Source organism: Nematolebias whitei, chromosome 5, assembly GCF_014905685.2.
Source record: "Nematolebias whitei isolate Nwh7 chromosome 5, NemWhi1, whole genome shotgun sequence".
In the NCBI taxonomy this organism is placed as follows: Eukaryota; Metazoa; Chordata; class Actinopteri; order Cyprinodontiformes; family Rivulidae; genus Nematolebias; species Nematolebias whitei.
The window spans coordinates 10,495,480-10,514,951 of record NC_056502.1 but is presented as its reverse complement, the minus strand read 5'-3'; the positions used below and the strand labels follow the sequence as shown (position 1 = coordinate 10,514,951).

General features: G+C 39.9%; 1 protein-coding gene across 1 annotated transcript in view; it reads right to left on the bottom strand.

Moving 5' to 3' along the window:
• Positions 1–8,369: 8,369 nt before the first annotated feature.
• The window catches only part of LOC119409666 (mannosyl-oligosaccharide 1,2-alpha-mannosidase IC), a 91,514-nt gene continuing 80,411 nt past the window's right edge, over positions 8,370–19,472 (bottom strand). Inside the window, exons 7-10 of the mRNA XM_037676568.1 lie at positions 18,810–19,029; positions 14,872–15,044; positions 12,460–12,575; positions 8,370–8,877 (exon numbers count right to left, since the gene is read on the bottom strand). Coding sequence (XP_037532496.1) covers positions 8,736–8,877; positions 12,460–12,575; positions 14,872–15,044; positions 18,810–19,029 — 651 coding nt within the window. The 3' untranslated portion in view covers positions 8,370–8,735. The remainder of the gene's footprint in view (positions 8,878–12,459; positions 12,576–14,871; positions 15,045–18,809; positions 19,030–19,472) is intronic.

The following is a 19,472-nucleotide window of genomic DNA, read 5'->3' as shown; positions in this document are numbered from 1 at the left end:
GGTGGATGGATGGATGGGTGGTTGGATGGATGGGTGGATGGATGGATGGATGGATGGATGGATGGATGGATGGATGGATGGATGGATGGATGGATGGATGGATGGATGGATGGATGGATGGATGGATGGATGGAACACCAAAACACAATTTAGGGATAATAAAATATCAACATGGATTTGAGAACAGATTAGACCTAAAACAAGAATAAAAAACAAAACAAACATCTTTCTATTTAGAAGATGGTCATTTTATTTGTTCTTCTCAATTTTTTATCCTTTTTATGATTGTCCACTGTTGTCATCATTCTTTGTTAAAACCAGGTCTCTCTTGTAAATGAGTGTCTGAGACTCAATGGGATTAATCTGTATAAATAAAGGTTGAATGAATTGTTCAACTGCCCACCCGTGTTGCATTGTGCTATAAATCATCATAACTTTGATTAAATATAGTTTCACTCATGTCAAAATAAGGCTGGTCTGTTTCGACCATTCTTGATAAAAAATCTCTAACAGGTTCAACTTGTTTACTCATCTGGTAGTTAAGAGACAATAAAAAAAAAACTGTACTTTTTATGTACAAAGTTCAAACAACACAGTTGTTACAGCTAAAATCATTTACTGAAATAACCAAATTTAGTTTCCTATCTAGTGGGAGTAAGCCAAGCACATATTTCCTGCTGTTGTGTTTTGTTTTTATAGTGAGGTTTGGAGATTGCCTCTGGAGTTCAGACTTCTGATCCAGTTGAGAAGAATGGCATTTCATTTGTTGGGCTCAGAGGAGCAAACCATGTCACAGAAAACCTCACAGTGCTTTAGTTGCCAGTGAACTGTAGCTTGCTCATCAGAAACACACCAGATAATCCACAAACCTTGCTGTGGATGCTATCCACTATTTTTAACCGTCAAGTCAAATTTAAAAATAAAGGTCATGTAAAACTTTAGTTGAGAAAGTATTATGAATAAAGACAAACCACTCATTATAAATCAGGATCAGAAAACAATTGGTACTCTTGGGATGAAAGATGTCTTAAAACATCACGAACATCTTTAACGCTTTACATTTTGGCGGAGCAGTGAGTGAAGACACCAGAGTGTTGACAAATGAATATTGATGATTATGGGAGCCATTACAATTAGCTTAAGCTTTCCACAGGATTCTGGGTTTAAATAACCCCACTCATGAGGCTCTTTAAAGCCTTTGAAAATTAAAACACCTAATTGGAAAGCAGGTTGGACCCACTATTAAACAACCACTCTATAAAGATGCCAAAATCAACATGAGGAATTTAAAATAACACCACTGAGTATTATTCAATACTAAAGCAATTAAACACACCACTAACACACTGCTCTTTATATATACGTGTGCATAAATATATATATATATATATATATATATATATATATAGTTTACTGATCTGAGCTTTCCGTATCAGTTCATCCACACTCTCACTGATCACTTGATCACAAACACTCAGAGTTCAGTAAGACTACAATAGAAACTTTGAGTATAGTTTAACAAATGTGATTCCACAACTAGATTCTCGAGCAGCACGGTGGCGCAGTTGGTAGAGCTGCTGTCCTTCAGCGAGAAGATCATCCATTCAAATCCCGGCCCAGGACCTTTCTGGGTGGAGTTTGCATGTTCTCTCCGTGCATGCGTGGGTTTTCTCTGGGTACTCCAGTTTCCTCCCACAGACTAAAAACATGCATGTTAGACTGATCGGTAACTCTAAATTGTCCCTAGGTGTGAGTGAGAGAGAGAATGGTTGTTTGTCTCGTTTGTGTCTTTGTTGCCCTGTGATGGACTGGAGACCTGTCCAGAGTGTACCCCGCCTCTCGCACAGTGACGGCTGGACATGGATACCAGTGACCCCTGCAACCCAAAAAGGAAGAAGTGGGTAAAGATAATGGATGGATGGATGGATGGAACTAGACTCCCAACAGTCGCAGATCATTGAGGTACTGCCTTTACTGCAAGGTCACAGTTCTGTCTTCTAGCTGGAGCCTTTCTGTGTGTGGTTTGCAGGTGCATGGGTTTTCTCTGGGTACTTTAGTTTCTTCCACTGTCTAAATCACACATCCATCTTCATTTCCATTTTCTACTGATTATCCATAGTCAGGTTGTGGAGGCAATAGGTTCAGGAGAGAAACCCAAACATCCCTCTCCCCAGCAACACTCTCCAGCTTCTCCTGGGGGGCCCTAAGATGTTCCCAGGCTAAACAAGATACACAATCCCTCCAGTGTGGTCTGGGCCTGCCCCAGGGCTTCTGACTAGTGGGACATGCCCAGAAAACCTCCAAAGGGAGGTATCCGGGAGGCATCTTAATCAGATGCCAAAAACACCTCAACTGACATCTTTTGATGCAGAGGAGCAGTGGTTCTGCTCCGAGCTCTTGTCAGATCTCCCCACTTTATCTGGATTGCTGAGATCGGCTACCCTATGAAGTAGCTGCTTGTATCTGGGGACTCGGTCTTTCGGTTATGATAAAAACCTCGTGACCGTAGGTGATGGTTGGAACGTGTCCAGTAAATTGAGAGTTTTGCCTTTGGACTAAACTCTTTCTAACCACAACCGACCAAAGCAACACCCTCATTACTGTGGACAAGTCAGGATCCATCTCCCGCTCCATCCTACCATCACTAGCAACATTATGCCATCAGGAATCAGCACAGCCAAGGACACATCTTCACTGCCGCCTAGCTTGCATCACTCCAGACCTTGATGGTCCTCCTCTCAGATGGTGGGCTCATGACGCGGTGGCATCCTGTCTTTCTTTTAGTCGTCTTGACCAACAGGTGTTGGCTGGTGAGCTCACCCCCGAGGTGCCTGTTTCCCTTTTCAGGGTGAGGTTTCCTGATGCACAAGTTGTTTCATTCTAAACATACTTGTTGGGTAAATAGACATCTCAGAATTGAGCCTAGGGGTGAGTGAGAGTGTGCAGTTTGTTTCATTTGTGTCAGTGTGGCCTTGTGATGGAATGGTTACCTGTCCAGGGAATTATCCGCCTCTCACCAGGTGTCTGCTGGAGATGGGCACCGGTTCCCCATGACCCTGAACAGGAGCAAGCAGCTTAAGACAATCGATGGATTTCTTGTGAGGTAAAAAAAAGTGATTACAAAGCTGCAATAACGCTGCTAGTGTGAAAACTCAGCATAAATACTTGACTAATTATGACCTAAAATGTTTAATTACAAACTTAAACAACCCTAACTTCTTTCTTTTAATTAATATTTGTAATCCAATATATTAGCATTTTAAAAAGCTCCAAGGCAGACCTGAGATTATTAGCTGATTCTTGTCAGAGTCACAAGTTTACAATACTTCTTGTTTATTTACTAACCAGGCTGTAGATAAATACTTTTCTTACTGTAAAACTGGGATGAATTCTGCCCTTAGAAAAAAAAAAAAAAACATCAAAGGATGCAAGTGGCGTACTTTATTTTATTTGCAGTTTTTGTGAAAAGTTGTTTTCTTGTTATGAAATCTCTGTTGTGACCTTCATGAAAGAGCCTCCGGCATAAAGTCCCCAAGCAATGCTCCAGTCTGACATGTGTGTGTGTGTGTGTGTTGTCTACCTGCTGATGTTCAGCCCTCCTGCCTCTGACCCCTGAGCTGAATGTGTTATTTTTAGCACCATTTGGAGCTGATTATGCAGTTGCAGTCCCTTCTGGACACTAACAAGGTGTTGGGGCAGCAGATGAGGGCTGCCTGGAAGACCTTCATGTGTTGGCAGCCAGAGAGGACTGCAGGATGTTCTGACAAGGCCAAACTGGAGCTACACAGCGCTCTGTCTGTGAGCTGATACATCTGTTCAGTATGTACGGAAAACACACAAGTTTATTGCCAGTTCTGCCAAAAAACAAACTGCTAAGTTGTTTTTTTCCTCCAATGTGGCTGCAAATACTCACTATGTCACGACTCAGCTTCTAGTACAACTATTAGTAATTTAATTAAAATCTATAATTGAATGTGAATATTAGATGGCATTATAGCTTGATTAAAGAGTGTCACTTTATACAATATATAATATTAATATGGTAATCAAAAAAACTGGATAATAGCACCAGCTAAAGTAGTACATGGTTCCCATCAGCCTTCATGATTATCAAGCATCCAGATCATTACTTATTAAAAAGAAATGTCCAAAAAGAGTCTGGAACTGCTAGCGTGCTCACTGTAATCCACTAAAAAGGCTTTTTTTTTTAACTCAGGGTGTTGTGGGGAAAAAACAAACATTGATTTAATTTATAACTTCTGTGGTGTTTTTAGGGTCAGCAACAATTTCTTCTAAATAATCTCTTGGACTGGAGGGGTAAAACGAAGTAAACTTCCAGTGAAAACATCAACAGCTCTGGAGACTGCTGCTGCTGCTGACTCCAAAGTATTTACTGCATTCTGTGCATGCTAACAGACACTTATTGTTATTTGCTGATGAACATTTTTGCCCCACTTCTCCTTTGTCTGCGTATCCCATTAACTACTGGAAGGGTTTTAATGAAACTTTTGCAAAGTAACTATTATCTGTTGCCTTATCAGAACCATGATGCTGATAGACATTATACCATCTTATCAGAACATTGGAACTTTCTGGAGTGTCTAAAGATAACTCACCGCCTTTGTTGACCTCTATGCATAAATGTATTAGGATGTCATTGTATGCTTCATGTTGCAAGGTCTTTTTTTTGCATCTTTTACATTGTTTCCCAGACAGAAAATGGTGTGAGACATTTTTTTTTTGGCTTCCTCTATCCTCGTGTTCTCATTTTCTCATCTGCTTGTACTTTGTATGTTGTATGTATCCGACCTCTCTTGTAAATGAGTCTTTAAGGCTCAATGGGAACTAACCTGTATAAATAAAGGTCTCATAATAATAATAATAATTAGATGGAACTAATTTAAGATGGCCACCATAGTTAAACAAACTAACTGTAATTTGGTTCAGTCTTAGTCACCCTTTTTACAATCTACTGTTCATAGGTCAGATCATTCCTGATGCATCCTTATATTTCTATGCTGACGATACAGTTGTTTACTATCGAGCTAAAACAGTTGCTAACGTTTTCCAGCTTTTGCAATCGGCTTTTGACATCATCCAGGCTGATTTGTTCAGTCTCAAACTTGTGCTAAATGCTGACGAAACCTACGGGATGTTGGTCAACCAAACAGGAAGTTGGTTCCAGCAGTCTTTCCTTCTATTTTAACTTTGAATTATTATTATTATTAGACCTTTATTTATAGATGTTAGTTCCCATTGAGCCTCAAAGACTCATTTCCAAGAGAGACCTGTTGTGAACACCTGAATGGTGTTCCTTTTGAGTTTGTTGGTTGTTACAAATATTTGGGTATCTTGGTCGATTCACATCTCTCTTTTTAAGCCCCATTCCAAAAACTTGGTAAAGAAACCGAAAGTAAAACTAGGTTTCTTTTTCAGAAATAGATCCTGTCTAACTCTGAATGCTAGGGAACACCTTGTAACTGTGACTTTCCTTTTCTCTATTGGCTACGGTGACATTATTTACATGAACGCCCCTACAAGCACCTTGCAGATGTTGGATGCATCATGGTGCGCTAAGATTCATAACTGGCTGTAACTATCAAACCCACCACTGCACCCTGTATTCACTGGTTAACTGGTCATCATTAACTTCATGTAGACTCTCTCACTGGTACATTTTCATCTTTAAATCACTTCTTGGTCTGCTGTCTTCATACATCTCCTCCTACATGTCACTGCGTGAGTGCAGCTACAGCGTGCGCTCTCAGGACATTATTACATGCAGTGTTCCCTCAATGAGAACTGGGGGCTTCTCCTACTCTGCTCCCGTTTCCTGGAATATCTTGCAAAAATATCTGAAAGTCTCGACCTTGACCTCTCTAAGTGGCTTCAAACATCTGCTAAGTTCCTGGCAAAAACCAATGCAAACATGTTCCTGTTTTTAGTATTTTACACCACTTTACAATGCACCTGGTTTAGTTTCATTTTTCAAATTCAAATTTCTTCCATTTTTTTCAATTTATATGCCTTCTTTTATGATCATCTACTGTTGTCATTGATGTCTACTATTGTTGTTATAATTTTTTATTAAAAACAGGTCTCTCTTGTAAATGAGTCCCCAAGGCTCAATGAGACTAACCTGTATAAACAAAGGTTGAATGACTAAAACTTGTAAATGCTTATAATTCAGTCACTTTTGCAGATGGTGAGACAGAATCTACTGTGAATGTAGCTGAGAGTCATCCCCAACTTGTTCGCAAAGCACCGACTGATCGCTCAAGAGCTGTTTGTACCACTTTGACACCAACTGCTACAGTCAACTGTTAGTTAAACCGAAGTAGATGATTATTATTAGTTTGTTTTCTTAGGCAGTGGAATGTGTTTCTGTTCCCCACAAAGATACGAGCTGCATGCAAAGTTCTTATCACCACCAAATATGGAGGAACGTTTCAGCTGAAGTTAGCAATAAGACCCATTTTTGGTAAGCCTACATGGAAAGTAAGATACGTGTTTGCAGAAAGTGCAAGGCTTGTGTATTCCAAGCTGAGAAGAACATTTCCCTAATATGGTTTGTATCAAGCAGGGGAAACAAGATGTGGGATGATGCAGGATGATCTGTATACTTTTGACAGGGTTTGGGATTTTGCTTCAGGAAACTGAGTAGCCACCATTTGTGCTCTTCACTAAACCCTGATTTTTGCTGTCAATCAGAGACCCAGTGTCATCTATTTCTTTACATAATGATCACCTGTTGAATAAAGGCTGAGTTACATTTGACGCCCAACATGGTCTGAGTCTTGGGGATTGCGCTGACGTGGATCCTGATAAGGTAATTATTAATTTTGTTTATTAAAAGATTCATCACGTCTGTGCAGACATGCGGTTGGAACCGCTGCTCAGAGCAGGATTGTAGTTTTGAGGCCATATGATGGCAGCAAAAATGTTTAATATCTGTCAACAGATTGCAGCTGTGTAAATTACAAATAAGTGTTGAGTTTTTTTGAACAGTATATTTGGTTAAATTGACAAAAGTGCAGCTGTTACATTGGATGAAGAGTAGCAGCATTAAAGCCCTGTGTTGTATATATTAATAGCACAATAGCAGCATTATTTTTACTTAATGATCACCTGTTGAATAAAAGTTGAGCTAAAACAAAACATCTTATGAGCTACAATTCAGTGGAATTGTCGGAAAGTAATCACATGATGTGCATCTACAATTGATTTAAGATGAATGCCACAACAAATTAACCTTTGAAAAAATGATGCACAAACCTGGAGGTGTAGTTTGTAGATCATGGAGTTGAATCCAAGAGCTGCTGGATGAAGAACGTCTAAATACAGGTTATTTTCATGTGATGTTATCTGATGACTCTGAAGTCATCTTTTAACTTAATGTTAAAGACCATCCTGTAAATTAACCTTTCTAAGTAAACGAGGCCAATAATAACGACAAGACAACCATTTTTTTTTAAATGTACAAAGCTGCACATTTTTTTTAATCAGTATTTGAAAATATTCAACAATTAAAGTTAAAACAAACAGTAAGAATAATTAATATCAGCAAATAATTAGATTTAAAACTGAAAATTATTCGATTTTTCTTTTCTTTTTTTCTTAACTGAAACACCTGAGGGAAGCAAATCAAGAGAACCAAGAAAGAAAAAAAGCCACTGAAATTTTAGAAAAAAAAGAAGAGACACAAAAAAGAAGTCAAGACAAACTCGTACAGGTGTCACTCGCTCCATTTGTATATACATCACATTCACTCCACAACTGTTCCCGAAGAGCATCGATTAAAAGAAAGTGATTAAAATTAAAAGCTCGTCTCTGCAGTCAGTCTGCAACACGTGAAGGCAGAGTGAGGCGGAAAAGCTCCCAACAGAAACCATCGAACACACCTTTGTTTCCTGCTATGCCTGTTTTACAGAGACACAACGGAGAGCACTCCCATTTGAAAGGCTGAGAGGACTCGACAAAAATTGTCCAAGCATAAAGATCCATAAACCGACTATTTTTATTTTTGAATGGTCCCTGGATGCATAAGACAGAGCCACGTTCCTGACATCTCTGACCTTTAGAAAAATCCATTCAAACTTGTTTCAGAGAGAAACATGACATCAAAATAGTTCAGAGGTGGATTTAAGAGTCACATTTCACTTTTGGCTGTACAATATTTAATTTTCGTTGTATATTTCAGCCTTTCCTCAAATTACACCAGAAACACTATGCTAAAAGAGGAAAATAGAAATACAAGGAAACCTTTGGCCGAAGAGCGTATTCACAAAAGAAAACCAGAAACTAGAGGATTTAAAGTAATCAAAGGTTAAAGGAAAGAGTAGAACTGAAGCGGTTTTCTACTTTTTTTTTTCACTCTTTTTGAAAATATGGCCGATAGTTCAAACCTCCTCCCATACATTTGGGTTTGTAAGTTATACTGGTTTCCTCACAGAGGAAAGAAGGGAAAAAAAAAAAAGGTATCTTCTCATGAAAGTCATGTTTGTCTTGATTGTCCACAAAAAAAAAAAACAAGTGCCAGCAGGAAGTATCCCTGGCGAAAGGATATACAATCACAGCATAAAACAACAACATCCTTTACTGGAAAGGAATCGAGTCAATAACACACTCCTGAAAGGACTGAACCTGCACTGACCTGCTGTTTGCAATCTTTATCTGAGTCTGTTCACATTTCATTTGTGTTGGGAACAGTCTCTGCTGTTAGGTGGTGGTCAGCATTAATCAGAAACCGTCTTTTCTTCTGTTGCGTCATCCTGCAGGCAACTCTTACGGATGACGGGCAGCGGGTGGGCTTCTGTGTTAAAGACCCAGTCTTCAAATGGGAGTAAGTCATCGTCAGAGAAGAGCAGGTACAGATATCTATAGGAACGAGAAAAAACATCTGTTATCACAAAAATATGAGCTATAATATGATATAAAAACACATTTAAAATGTCTTCAGTTAATCCAGAATGCTGCTGCCAGAGTCTTAACTGGAGTTAGTGGGAGAGATCATATCTCTCCAGTTTTAGCTTCTCTCCACTGACTCCGTCAGATTCATAATAGAATTCAAAATATCACTTCTAACCTACAAAGCCCTCAACAACCTAGCTCCATTGTATATTACAGATCTTATTGTTGCATAATTTCCTAAGAGAGCACTTCGCTCTCAGACTGCAGGTTTACTTGTGGTTCCTAGAGTTTCCAAAAGCAGAATGGGAGGCAGATCTTTCACTTATCAGGCTCCTCTCTTGTGGAACCAACTTCCAGTTTCTGTCCATGAGGCTGACACATTGTCCAGTTTTAAGACTGGACTTAAGACTTTCCTTTTTTGATAAATCCTTTTGTTAGGGTTGGCTTGTTATGCTGCTATAGGCTTAGACTACTTGAGGGCAAACTGAACTCATTGCTTAAAATGAACTGTTACAACTGAATAGTTCTCAATGATATTATTTATATATTAACATGTGATTCTCGACCTGCCATTGTGTATCTGTTCCTCTCAAACCCAGCCGGTCAAAGCAGATGTTCGCTTGTCCTGAGCCTGGTTCTGCTAAAGGTTTCTTCCTCATGAGGGAGTTTTTCCTTCCCACTGTCGCCTTCTTTGTACTTTGGCAGCATTTTTATGATTTTTATTTCTTTGTACCTGATTAACCATTTCAACAATTTTGAGATGCAGTTCATTAATTTTTTCAGAGCCTGTTTCAAGTATTGGCTGGATTTTCACCCCCAGCCTCTCTCTGAGTTCTGTTAGGTTTGAAATGAGCCTAGCAGGACTTTCAGATAAAAGCTGGTCCATTTTAAGGACAGAACCCACAAACCCAAACAGAGCGTTGTGGTGTCTGCAGTTCAGTGCAGTGAGGACTGTTCAGACCTCTAGACTGAAGAAACTAAACATCTCCACAGACTCATGGCTCAACACTGGAGCGCTAGCTCTTCAGGACTAGCCTCAGCGGTCTACCTACACCTCAAGAATAAGGGACACTCTTAACGACCAGGGGGTGGGGATAGTAAAAAAAGACATTCATGTCAAACAAGAAAAAACAAGTTCAAGCAGAGAAGATGGTCTCAGGTTTCAGCTTTCCAAAAACTAAAATGCAGCATTAGGCCTGATTTCCAGTCAGTTTCACTCCAATTCACTCTTTCCTGCATGTGACCAAACATCTAAGATCCAGGCGAACACATAACCTAACGATTCCACCGTGAGGGACGTGTAGTTTAATCTGTACGTGAATCTGGATTACATAACTGAGCTTCTCGTGCAGTTTAAAACGCCTGACACTCCAGTCCCCAGTGTGGAACTGAGGGAGCCTCCCAGATGGGAAGTGTAACATCTTGAACTACAGAAAATTGAATCTCTTTTAACTTTCACTTTCATCTGTTGGTTTGGACTTTTGACACGCAAAAACAGGAACAAACTCTCAGGGATTGTCAGGATGTGCAGCAAAACTGCTGGCATAGCTCTACAGAACCTCACTGACCTAGACAAGGTGAGGTCATTGAACAAGGCCAGAGATCCTTGAACTTGAATAGAAGTCCATTAGACTTATTTTTATTATTATTATTTTTAGGATTTACCATGTCCTGAAGGACTGAGAATCTGGCCAAATTTGTTGCGTGAGCGACGGTGGTGTGGAGTCTTGTTGCTTGAATTTTGAACATGTACATTTGTGCAATAAATTCGCTCTTAAAATAGTTGCAGATGTTGTCATTTGTAATTTTCCCCAAATATTTGGCTCAATGGAAGTAAAATACAAAAAAATGAAGCATGCCTCAACGAATGCACAGTACAGTAGTCCCTCGCTACTTTGCAGTTCGCTTTTTGCAGACCCGATCTATCGCGGTTTTTCAAAATAAGATTGGACATGACACACTACTGGCTGACTGATGGATGAGCAACGCAATCAGCATGGAATTTTTATTTAAAATTAATTATTTTAAATGATTTAGCACCTGCTGCACCTGTGTGCAGCCCACACTGCAGGAGAAAATTCCTCCTCCCTCCTCGTCTGTGATCTCTGTACTGCTGCGGAAAAGTGGGCGTGGCCAAGAGAGCGGAGAACAGCCATGGCAAAAAGGAGGCAGGGGGTTGAAATCATGACATTCTGTGCTCTTCTAGAGCATTTAGAGTTTAGAAACATCCTTCAATCCATCCATTATCTTTTACCCGTTTCATCCATTTTGGTCACGGGGGTCACCGGTGCCCATGTCCAGCAATCACTGTGCGAGGGGCGGGGTACACCCTGGACAGGTCGCAAGTCCATCACAGGGCCACATAGAGACAAACAAGACAAACAACCATTCACTCTCTCACTCACACCTAGGGACAATTTTAGAGTTACCAATCAGCCTAACATGCATGTTTTTGGTCTGTGGAAGGAAACCGGAGTACCCGGAGAGAACCCACGCATGCACGGAGAGAACATGCAAACTCCACCCAGAAAAGCCCCTGGACTGGGATTTGAACCAGGGACCTACTCGCTGAGAGGCAGCAGCTCTACCAGTTGCGCCACCGTGCTGCCCAGTTTAGAAACATTGTTTAGAATATTGCAAAGAGTGTAGGAAGTGTTTAAGACGCCTTTATATATATATGTATATATATATATATATATATATATATATATATATATATATATGTATATATATATATATATATATAAATAAACACATACATATACTGGTATATAAATTCTAAAATAATCTACAGTTTACTACTTGTGCTACTATTCCTACTTCGCGGTTTTTCACTTATCGCAGGGCGTCTGTGTACAGATCCCCCGCGATAAATGAGGGACTACTGTACTTTGTTTTATAAACATCAATATCCGGATGACACCTGGCTGACATTTCTCTACAGAAATATTCCACATAATAATCCACGAAGAACAACAGAGAGCTTGTCCTGTTTTTTTTATTTATTTGTAGTTGCCTTTTTGTGTCTTCACAACAGGCATTTAATTAGACATTGACCACAATGATCTAAATTATTCACCACCAGGGATTTTCTTTAGTCAAGATTACTCTATTCATTTAAAAAAAAAAAAGCGTGTTAAAGATAGTGACTCGGAGTGAGACATCCCTGCTACCTTGTGACTGCTGACCTGAACAATTCCTGATACACCCCACTTAAAAAAAATCAGCTTTTGTCTAGCATGGCACTTGGGTTTGTGTAATTTAAACCAAGAATAAAAGCAGGTAGAATTGAAACGTCTACTCGCTGTTCCTATTTCTTTCATGGGTGAAAAGTATCCTATTCAAAGTGTGATTAGAATCCTCCGTGAAGCAGAGATTGTGTCTGTGTTTCATTTAAAGCATGGGTATGCTTCGTGGGAGGAACAGATAGCAGGTAGACGCTCACTATCAGCTCCTGTATTACTTTCATGGCGGTAGTGGATTGTGCAAGCAGATTTTAAAATAAGCTCGGTCTCGCCGGTGGTATGTCGACGAGAACGTGGGACTTACTTAAGCGTCTCTGAGAGGAAGAAGCTCTGCTGCATGTTGTCGTGGCTGACTGTCGCGGTGTAGACGTCACGGATCCCAGAGAAACCAGACTCGACTCTGCAGTGCTGCTCCAGCGCCTGACAGGAAGGACGGAGGGAGATCACAGGTCTTACTGTACAAACTCAGTATTTATTTTATTGTATAAAGTTAAATTAGAAACCTAGAGCAACGGAACAAACCTTTTTTGTCAATAAACGTGTCAGTGAATGATAAAACATGTCAAGTATTTCACCCAGCTGGACAACTGAAGCCCAAATAACGTTAAATCTTACAAGGATGAATGGAGAGTGGCCGAGCGGATTAGCTCATTATTAGCGCAGCTACAGAGGGCTTGCTATACGTGCTCATTAACAAAGACCCTGACGTGTTAATGCTTGATGTTCCTGAGCAGAAGTGTATTCACCGCTTCCAACCTTTGTGCCTGATAATTACAGGCCTGTCAAACTTATCAGCCTGATTCCTCCTTTATGTGTTTGTATGTGTGCACGTTAAACTAATGCCAACTCTCTCTCATGCCAATTCTCTCTAGTTTACCTCTCTTAATGTCCTGTCTATTGCTACATTAATAATAGTGATTCCTGCACAGCTTTCATCCCTTTGCACTGTCTGACCAGCTAACGTTGAGTGCCACAAGATATCAGAGGAGCAGGTTAAAGGCTAATTGAGATTGTCAAAAGGGTTGGACATAAACACAATCTAGAAGATTAGAATCTAGGTTACCAATAAGAGGTAAGTATATATTAGAAAATTACCTGCTGCTCTGGCTAAAGGCATTTGCATTTTTTTTTATTTGAAATTTGTGCAAACAGTTTGCAGAGAAAACTGCATGTATTGCAGTTGAACACCACAATGTGTGTTCATATATGTTTTCAATAAGTTTTGTTTAGGAACTTCTAAAAGTCTTTTGTGATTACCGTATTTTCCGGAATATAAGCCGCACCTTTTTGCATAATTTTGCAAGTTCTGCGAATTATACGCCGAAGCAACTCATATGTTTTTTTTTTCCTTTTTATGGGCTGAGATCTGATGATTTCATTTATTCTGACATGTAAAATACTGAACACTTCCATTTTCAACCACTAGAGGGCACTCAAGTAATATGGCAAGCCAAGTGTCTCATTAATATCCTGATGCATGCTCAATAATTCAGGTAGAAAAATCCAAAAAAGTTAAATCTGGGCCTCTGGACATTCAAAAAACAAAACAAAGCAAAACAACAACAACAACAAAATGTAGACATTCTACTTTTTTTGTGTTGTTGTTGTTTTGCTTTGTTTTGTTTTTTGAACGTCCAGAGGACCAGATTTAACTTTTTTAGATGTCTCATTAATAGGTAAAAGTGGCTATTAATGAGACACTTGGCTTGCCGTACCAAGCCATCTCCATCTCGTTCCGGAACTCCTGGAGCAAATGTCAAATCAGCTGCATTTCGCCACGCCGCCCAGGCCAAATGCAGCTGATTTGACGATTAAAGTGTATTTATTAAGGAAAAGTACAACTGACACACCTTTACTTTAATGTGGAGCAAACAAATAATTGTTTTAAAGTGTTACTCTTGTTAAATTCTTGGTAAAGTCCTCCCGTGCCCAGCCAATCAATTTTTGGCATAACACCAGCCCACATTTCCGGCTGGTCAGCGGTGACGTGTAACAAACGTGACGCGTCAGCAGTGACGCATAGTCTACCCCCCCCCCCCCCCCCACACACACACACTTTATTAGACATTTTTGGACTGATGCGACTTGTACGCCGGAAAGTACGGTACATGTTTTACTCTCAAGTTTGAATAGAGAAGACAAATATAATCTGTTGAGACTTGAGCAAACTTCTAAAACTGACAACAAAAAAGGTTAAATCATGTCATCTGCACCATTTTCCTTAAGTGAGAAATATTTTGTCCCCCATCCAAAGGACTTCCACAGTCTATGGCCTGCCAACCAGATCTACCGTAGACTGAGGAAGTCATCTGGATGGGGACAAAACATTCTCACTTAAAAAAAAAAAAACTGGTCCAGATGTCACAATTTAACCTTTATTGTTGTTATCTATCTGGATGATTGAGCTTACAACCCCTTTTTCTAAAACTGACATTTTCAGAGAAACTTTAAAATAAATTATATTGGTCATTTGAAGGTTTTACTTTCAAGCTGATAAAAACTAAATGGGAGCTGAAAAAAAATTGTGCATAGCAAGTTATAATCAGAAGGTCTCATCTTATTTGCCAAAGGAAGAAAATCTTTTTTTTTGCCTAAAATCCTTTAAAATTTAAAATGCATTCATTTAGGCCACATTAATTTTGTACAGAAGCTTATATAACCTTCCAAGGCTCTCATCTTATGTAACCTGAGTACTGGTACTAAATTATGATCTCACCTCGACAGCCTCCCACCCCCAGTCTCTGTACTTTGGGTCGTGGGTCAGTCTCCACATGTACATGTAGCTCTCGATGACTTCTGGTCGCAGGATGTAATATCTGTCGCTCAGTCTGGTCGCTGTAGCTTCGGCTCCGCTGTCAAACCTGAAGGCTTCGGGGCCGAGCTTAGTGGCTGATGAAAATACAGACAAATCCAATGATTATTTTTGTTTTTTAGGAAAAAGAAAACTATTTTAAACAATTTTTAAAAACATCAATTCGATTTCAGTTGAAAACCAAATCATCGATTGAACAAGATTGTTTTTAGTAATCTTTGAGTCCGTGTCTGTTGGAGTTCTTTACGTATTTTGCATTTTACATTTTAAGAACATTCCTAAATGTGAAGATATTAATTTATTTTCTTCTTTCGGCTGCTCCCTTCTTCAGGGGTCGCCACAGTGAACTAACTCGCATGGACTTGGCAATTGTTTTCACGCCGGATGTCCTTCCTGACGCAACCACAGATCACCGAACTACCACAATCCTCTAAGTGGAGCAGAGAGCTGTCATCTAGGGTGACCGGGGAGCAGATGTTGGGGGTTAAGGGTCTTGCTCAAGGGCTCAGAGTGGGGCAAATGATGGTGGAAGCAGGTGTGGATGTTTCACCTTTCCCACCCACATTTTGATGTCGTCGATCCAGAGAGTTGAATCGGCAACCTTCCAATCACAGGCCCACATTCTCTAACCTCTGCGCCACCACTCCCCTCCTAAATGCTACGATGCTTATGATATTTAGAGATTAATTATTTTAAAATGGGTTTCGATGCAACCCGTATCTTGTACTCCAAAGGTCCATGCACCCTGGTTGAAATTCTAAAATAAATTGGAAAAGCTGCTTAAAAAGATGAAAAGAAGTTGGTCTTGCAGGCAGCAGGGCTTCTTTCTACTGGCTGATTACAGCACAGCACAAATGGAAACATCAAAGCACTTAATGGTTGACAATTCGTGGCAAACTCACAGGATATTATTTATTAGTCGCTGTTTAAACAGGTAGTGATGGGAAAACAACCTGTTGGATGATACGCTGAGCCCCCGCCCATAAAAGACAAGATAATATTTCAACAGTAGTTTCAGGACAGTGAGTTTGTGCAGCTATAACGGTGTTAAGAAATGTTGATGCTACAGATTTTCATCCCGTAACTTGTGTAGATTCAGATACAGATACCAGTAGATACAGGTCTCTCTTGTAAATGAGTCTTTGTGACTCAATGAGACTATAATTAAGGTTGAATGAAAAAAGATCTCAACCACCCTGTTAGTTTAACTTGTTAGTATCTGAGTCCTCTTCTTTTATTGACTGATTTTTTTAAGCGTTATTGATTTTGTTTTCTGATTTACCAACTTTGTTCAAGCCTGAGATCATTTGTCTGCAGTAACGATTCCCAAGTTGAGGCTAGAAACAAGTGGAAATTAGAGCTCCTCTGCTTTGCTACAACCTTTTAGTAAAGATCAACAGGTTAACACTTCATTTTACTTTTGTTTGTTTCTGCAAATATCAGAAAATCAAGCATATGCATATTCGTAATAAGCTTTTTTTTTTTACAGCGCACCAGGATATCACTTTATAAATGTAATGTGCACTGTTTCATTGAAAAGAGGCCAATTATTACTGGGTTAAAACGTAAGAAAAAGATTCTCCATGAAACTCTGATTTGCAGCAGCTCATTACCAATGAGTAAATGTTCACAGATTTTCGTTGGGCTGCTCCTTCATGCAGGGGTAGCCACAGAGTGCAAACTTGCATAAAAGATTTGGAAATTGTTTTATGTCAGATGTCCTTCCAGACGCAATTTGGGCTCGAACCTGCAGCCTCATGATAACAGGACCATGGCACTGACCACCGGGCAACAGCAGCCCCTGAATTCTAGTTCATGTTATGGCACTATTATACGTGACGTCACAAAACATGACATCACGTGCGCCACAGTAGGGCGGGAATGCTGCTTCGACTTGATCTTTTTTGTCCCTGTTGTTTATGTTTTAACTTTTTTTTTGTACCTACACTGCACACCCACACTATGAGTGTAACTGCAACACACTTTTGGATTTTTGTGTGTTGCTGCCTTGCCATCGTGGTTCAGTTCCCGAACCCTTTCCAGCCTCGGGCTCAGGCTCCGGCCTGTCATGGCGGTCATCTCCATGAACCTCCATCTGCCTGAATGGACCAAACTCTACGAAACAGTTCGATTCCGCGGGGAAACCTTTGATGTTCAGTGTCTGCCGGACCCATTTCTGGAGGGCAGTCGTCGTCCGTTGCTGCGGTCAGTATTACCATCCTGCTGCTAACAGAACCACACTGCTAATAGGTCCATGCTGCTGTAGATGCATTTCTTTATCATTCTTGGAGCCTTGTTTTTGTATGTTTGTTGCATGCGTTGGTATTTCTTGTTGTTTTTGTTGAGAGTTGAGACGGTTCTTCTCGTCCTGATCATTCCACTGCATTGTTGACCTTGTGTTGATCTGCATTTGACAATAAACCTAAACCTATTTTGTTCTTCCTGCTGCTTGTTCACCTGACTATAGTTGTGAAGACGATGGTAGCAGTAAAGCCATTAAAGTATCAGTGTTTAAAACAGATAAATGGAAGCTACTTTACATACAGCCAGCTAATCCAAGAGCTGCTGAGCGTCACACAAACCCCCAAAGAGAACCTGGTGGAAGACGATGAAAAAGAAAACTGGAGAAGCCTTTTAGGCCTACAGATCAAAAGTACTCAAAGCGTATCAGGGAAACCGTTATGAGATGAGTCACATTAGCTTACTGCTGAAATAAAAGGAGAGAAGGAGTGGAGGATGAATCCTTACCCAACAGAGTGGCAAAGAAGATTATTGTCAGGGCCAGGACAGATGCCAAAGAAGAAATCAAACAATAGCCTCCTCAGAACATGTAGGCAGGCTTCTTTCTGTGTTTCCCCCATTTCTTTTATCTCCTGGGTTCATTTTTAGCATCTGGGTGCATTAACAGTCTCATTTACATGTTAGAGCCACGATTTTACAATGATGTTTACCCTTCCCCTTTTCTCTTCCTCCTCACTTTCTTCCTTCCCAGTAAGTAATAAGAAGCTCTGAATATAATTTTCAGGCACAGTTGGATGCTCCACAATTGCTGCCCAAAGCTGTGAGACATTAGAAAATAACTTGTTCCTTATTAGACCTTTCTGTTGACGTGAATCAACCTAAAAGCTTCTTCTTTTGGCTAAAGGACAAATTAAGCCCGAGGCCTTTTTAATTTTCTCTGTTGCTCATCTAGACTATTTTTTTTTTCAATCTAAATATCATCACAATCTCTCCTAACAACACAGCAGGTACAGTTTTCTTGTGTATTATAAAATTTATAGTTTAGATACAATTAATTTATACTCAGTCGAAGCTGCTTTGGCTAAACATTTGCAGCTGCGGTGGGAGCAGTGCAGAGCTGAATCATGGTAGGGATGCTGCAGATGCTTTGGAGGCTGGTTACGAACTATTTTTAATAAGAGCGTTTTCTCATCTTCTACACAGGTTGTATGCATGAATGCATTTTGCATTTTGTGAGTAGATACAGTACATAATGCCCACTGGGATGCAGACATGTAGACAGAATGTAGCCAATTAGTTTCCATGACCTGGCAGGCCCCTGTTCAGTAAAGTATGAAATAAAGCACAAGCTCTATAAATCTTTACATCTAACATTTTTTTTTTAAGATTGCAAATCTGAAACAAGCAAATTAACACCTTGACTACACTAATCTGAATATATGTGTATATTTAAACAGGTATTAAATATATTCAAACAAAAAAATACCTATAACTTTACCTTTAAGATCAAGGGGACTAACTGAATGATATAAATTATTATTTTTTAAAGCAGGGCAGTAGCACGGTCTTCATACCACTGTTTGAGTAAGAAGTTTACTCACTTGAGCGAGCGTAGCTCTCATGGCAGGTGTGTGTGATCTCAGCAGCAAGGTCCAGGTAGTGCTGCCGCTTCTCTGGTGCTCCATCGTCAGCCCCGATCCCAATCATGCCCCCAGAAAAGCAGGCCAGGTGGCCCATCTTGTGGTCCAGGATCCCTCCCCTCCACTCAGCCATGTAGGTGAGGCCTCCAGGTGATTTCTGTACCAGGTTAGCTTCAATCGCCTGCAGTGACACGCAAAGTCAAGTTTGTTTTAACCTTGTGCGCTCATTGAAATCATGTTTCATGCACTGAGAGACTTAATGAACTCTGATCAACAAGAACTTCAAACTATCACCATTTCTTTTTATTAAGTGTCATCTTAAATCCACTTGAAAAACAGCAGAAATTAAAGATAAAATCGGAGCGATAAAGGGGATGAACATATGAAAACACAGTGTAGGTTGTTCATCTTGAAAAATGGATTATTCCCCAAAAGTAGTTGAAAAGAAATAAGAATGCTTGTAAAAATATTAGTTGTATAGCTTCTATATTATTTATACAGTAGTCCATCATTTATTGCGGGGGAGTCGTACCCTGAAGCCCTGTGATAAGTGAAAAAACGCAAAGTAGGAATAGTAGTTCAAGTAGTAAGTAGTAGTTTATTTTAGTGTGTATATATATATAT